This window comes from Triticum aestivum, chromosome 3A (genome assembly GCF_018294505.1).
Source record: "Triticum aestivum cultivar Chinese Spring chromosome 3A, IWGSC CS RefSeq v2.1, whole genome shotgun sequence".
In the NCBI taxonomy this organism is placed as follows: domain Eukaryota; kingdom Viridiplantae; phylum Streptophyta; class Magnoliopsida; order Poales; family Poaceae; genus Triticum; species Triticum aestivum.
Window position 1 is genome coordinate 149,291,240 of NC_057800.1, and position 4,019 is coordinate 149,295,258.

At 50.9% G+C, this 4,019-nt stretch overlaps 1 protein-coding gene and 1 pseudogene across 1 annotated transcript; one reads left to right on the top strand and one right to left on the bottom strand.

Moving 5' to 3' along the window:
• Positions 1–256: 256 nt before the first annotated feature.
• On the top strand, positions 257–1,622 carry LOC123060762 (uncharacterized; annotated as a pseudogene).
• Positions 1,623–1,642: 20 nt separating this feature from the next.
• On the bottom strand, positions 1,643–2,443 carry LOC123060763 (late embryogenesis abundant protein Lea14-A). Its single transcript, XM_044483598.1, has one exon. The coding sequence runs from the start codon at positions 2,337–2,339 to the stop codon at positions 1,884–1,886; it is 456 nt and encodes a 151-aa protein (XP_044339533.1). The 5' UTR covers positions 2,340–2,443; the 3' UTR covers positions 1,643–1,883.
• Positions 2,444–4,019: the final 1,576 nt, after the last annotated feature.

Sequence of the window (4,019 nt, forward strand, 5' to 3'; positions counted from 1 at the left end):
CTTGACAGAGTAACTAACCAACCAAAACTGGTTTCTTCTAAAAATCCTCAAAAACTCGTTTTCTAAAATCTCACATCTAATTTCCAGTATCCAAACAACCACTTAAGAAAAGAAGGGAAGGTCTCGTGTTTGTTTCCCTCATGAAAAAAAGCACGTCTCAGGTCCGGCTTGTGCAGGAATCCATCACCAAGTCGGATCAGTAGTTCCGTCTCAAATCGGTTATGTTGCTAGTCCTAGCTAGCTGGTAGTCCCTTTGTCTTATAATATAAAAGCATTTTCGACACTACATTTATATAAAAAACGTTTTTATATTATAGAATAAAGGAAGTATACAGGTATTGCCCTGCACCTCTATAAACAGTACACCCTGAGATCAGTAGAAAGATCAGTGGGACACGGCTGCACCTCTATAAACAGTACACCCTGAGATCAGTAGAAAGATCAGCGGGACACGGCGTCAGGACTCGGCCAACACTCTCGTTAAAGCCCCCGCTCCACTGCTTCTTGGCATCTGAATTGTTAAGATTATATATCAACCTGTTCTTCTGGTAATTCATGGTTCAGTCAGTCAGGAGAGGGATGTCTAAGCGAAGAAGGCAGAGCGAGGATCAGCCCGGCCGCAGTGGCACAAAGCAGAAGAAGAGCCTCTATCTGGTTCTAGACGATTGGCACAAAGGCTTCATCATCTGCAAGATCGACGCCGACAGTCCCGACCTCAGCGGCCCCCCTGTCCTCCGGCTACTGTCACTTGAGCGCGGCCGTGCCATGAGGTTCGCAGCCCTGGGCAGCAACATCATCGCCACGAGCAACATACACGCCGGGACCCTCTTCTACGACACGGACACCGCCGGACTGTCCATCGGCCCTCCCGTTCCAGACGCACCGCTCGGCGGCTCCAACACCTTCCTGACCTCCGGCGCCGGCGACGCGCTGTTCGCGTTCGCCTTCCATCTCATGGAGCGGCCTGTGTCCTTCGAGGCGATGACGAGGCCGCCGATGACCGGAGACGACGACCTGCTGCCCACCGACTGGTCCTGAAAAAGCATGCCGACGCCCTTCACCAAGGACGAGATGATCTTCTCCTACGTGCTGCACCCGGACAGGCGCACCATATTCGTGTCCTCGTGGAGCAGGGCGGTCTGCGGCACGTACTCCGTCGACACCAGGAGCAGCAAATGGAGGCGGCAGGGGGAGTGGATGCTGCCTTTCAGAGGCCGAGGCTACTTCGACGCCGAGCTGGACGCGTGGGTCGGGCTGCACGAGGACGGCTACATCTGCTCCTGCCAGGTCGCCTCCCGCAGCGGCGGCGCCACCACGGAGCGGCCGGACTGGAAGATGGCCGACGAGCAGAGGATGTGGATCCCGTGCCATCAACTGGCGAAAGGGGAGGGAGCTACTCTCACGTACATGGGCAATGCCAGGTTTTGCCTGGTCGATTGCGTGGCAGGCGATGGAGTCGAGTTTCAGGATGCGTTTGGTGTCGCTGGCGGCTGCGTGCTCCATATCACCACCTTCCGCCTCCGGTACGATCGTAAGGGCAAGCTGCGGATCGTCGACCGGAATACTAGCTCATGCCCTGTGTCTAAGCATTTCACGTCTCTCCTGTGGCGTTTTGGATGTAGCGCACTGCTCGAACAGGTTCTGGAGTAAACCCATCTGCTTATTTTATTCACGTAAAAGTCTAGAAATACAACACGCATTGCATCATTATTACGCCGTGCACACAGCACACCCACACCGCGATCCGAAGTAAAAACAGAGCTAGGTAGCGATCGATCGTCCCGCTCGCCCAGCCCAGTACTACCCATCACCCGTACGGCCGATGGAGAGCGCGGCGCCTAGTACGGCACAGTCGAACTTACTAGCTGGGTGCGGCGGTAAGTTTAAAAGAGGTCGGAGAGCGTGGGGAGCTTGAGCTCGCCGGCCTTGGTGAGCGGCAGCGTGAAGTTGCCGACGATGGGGAGGTCGACGGTGAGGCCGACGCGCATCTCGTAGTCGAGGTCCCAGTCCTTGCCGGCGTCCTTCACCAGGCTCATCAGGAAGTCGTACGGCACCTTCACCGGTATGTCGAGGCTGGTGGTGTCGCTGGCCACCAGCGACCCCGGGTCCGGCATGGTCCCGGAGGCCACGTCGCGGCCGGCGCTTTTGAGGGAGTAGCTGATCTCGCAGATGGGGATGGTGTGCGAGTAGGGGTTGCGCACGTCGAGGCGGCCGGACAGGGTGGCGCCGTCGCGGCCGACGTGCTGCACCGACAGGTCCGACAGGTCCGCCTCCGGTTTCTGCACCCCCGATATCTTCTCCGCCACGAACCCCTTGGCCTTGTCCATCAGCTGCGCCATGGCTGTGATGACGGATCGAACGACGACTCTGTCGTGTGAGTTGTGGTGACGGATCGGGATCGCTGTCAGATTAGTTTAATGCCGCGCTGCTTGCTTGATGGGTTTTCTCCGTCGAGATCCCTGGAATATAAGGCCTGAGGATGGGTTTACGCGGCGGACACGTCGACGGAATGCGTGGTGGGCGCGCGTCGGCACGGGAGACGCCCACCACCAGGAGCGCGACGGGTGGCCGCAGCAAGTCGGCACGGTCCCGAATCGAAAGCACGGAGGGCCCGGCTTGTGCAGTACGATAGTGTAAACCCGGGCATTTCTCGGGCCGGGCCGGTTTCGTGCCGGGCTCCAGAAAGCCCGATGCTAAAATGTAAAGCCCGAGCTTGAAAAAAGCCTGACAAAAATTCACGTTTACAAGCCCAAGCCTGGCCCGGCTGAAAAGCCCGAAGTCCGGAAACTCCTGATCCTTATGTACAAAAGTTACAAAAACAGCATATTTCAGCAAACAACAGCATTATAAACAGTAGCATGGTATATACATGTGATCTTTAAGTAACAGCATCATATTTCACAAAACAGCAGCATATACATAGAAAAAAATTATATGAGACCAGATCTCACGGTTAGCAGGTGAGACCCATCTTGATGGATGACACGTGACATTCACAAATCACAAAGCATCTAATCTCTCTCCCCCCTGATTTTAAGTGAGGGGTGGGGGATGCTTTGTGATTTGTAAATGTCACGTGTCATTCATCACGATGGGTCTCGCGTGAGACCTGGTCTCATAGAATTCTTTTCCATATACATATTTCACAAAACAGCAGCATATACATATACTCCCTCCTTTCATTTATATAGGGTCTAATGCATTTTTAAGACCGTCTTTAACTATTGACAAGATTAATAGTACATGACATGCACAATGTGAAAATTATATCATTGAAAGCTCCTTTCACACACGAATTTAACGGTGTGCTTTGTGTAAGTTACATGTCATATATTATTGCTCTAATATTTGGTCAAAGTTAGTCTTGAAAAATGCATTAGACCCTATATAGATGGAAGGAGGGGGTACATGTAATCCATTCATTACATTATTACATAACAGCAGCATATTTCTCAAGTCCAAAGACACAAGCAACATAGTTTGACAAGTCTGCAACATGGTTCGATAAGTCTACAACATAGTTCAATAAGTCCACACATAGTTCAACAAGTCGATTACATAACAGCCATTACATAATAAAGATATCAAATAGCAAGTTCAAAGCCACAAGCTGATGACTCCTTTGAATCCATCTCTTCCTTGTTCCATCAAGCTATCTAAACTTCATCATTTTCCTGGATGAAAGCACAAGTTGAAAATAAGAAAAATAGGAATGGCATGAAGCACGAAAGCAAGTTTGATATCAACAAACAAGACAAGGTAGTAAAGGAGTGCATAAATGATATATGGTAAACAAGACAAGATAGTAAGTTAGATAGAAATGACATGAATGAATACAAACCGAATCTGAAGATAACTCATCTGCATGAGAACTTGAAGGTCCACCTCCTGTAGTGCTCATTTCTACAAAACAAACAATACAAGAATCAATGGTAATGTGTGCAATGGTGATGTTAATATGAAACAACAATAGACACTTGCTTGTACCTTCATTCTGCCAAATCCTCGCTGCCACCACC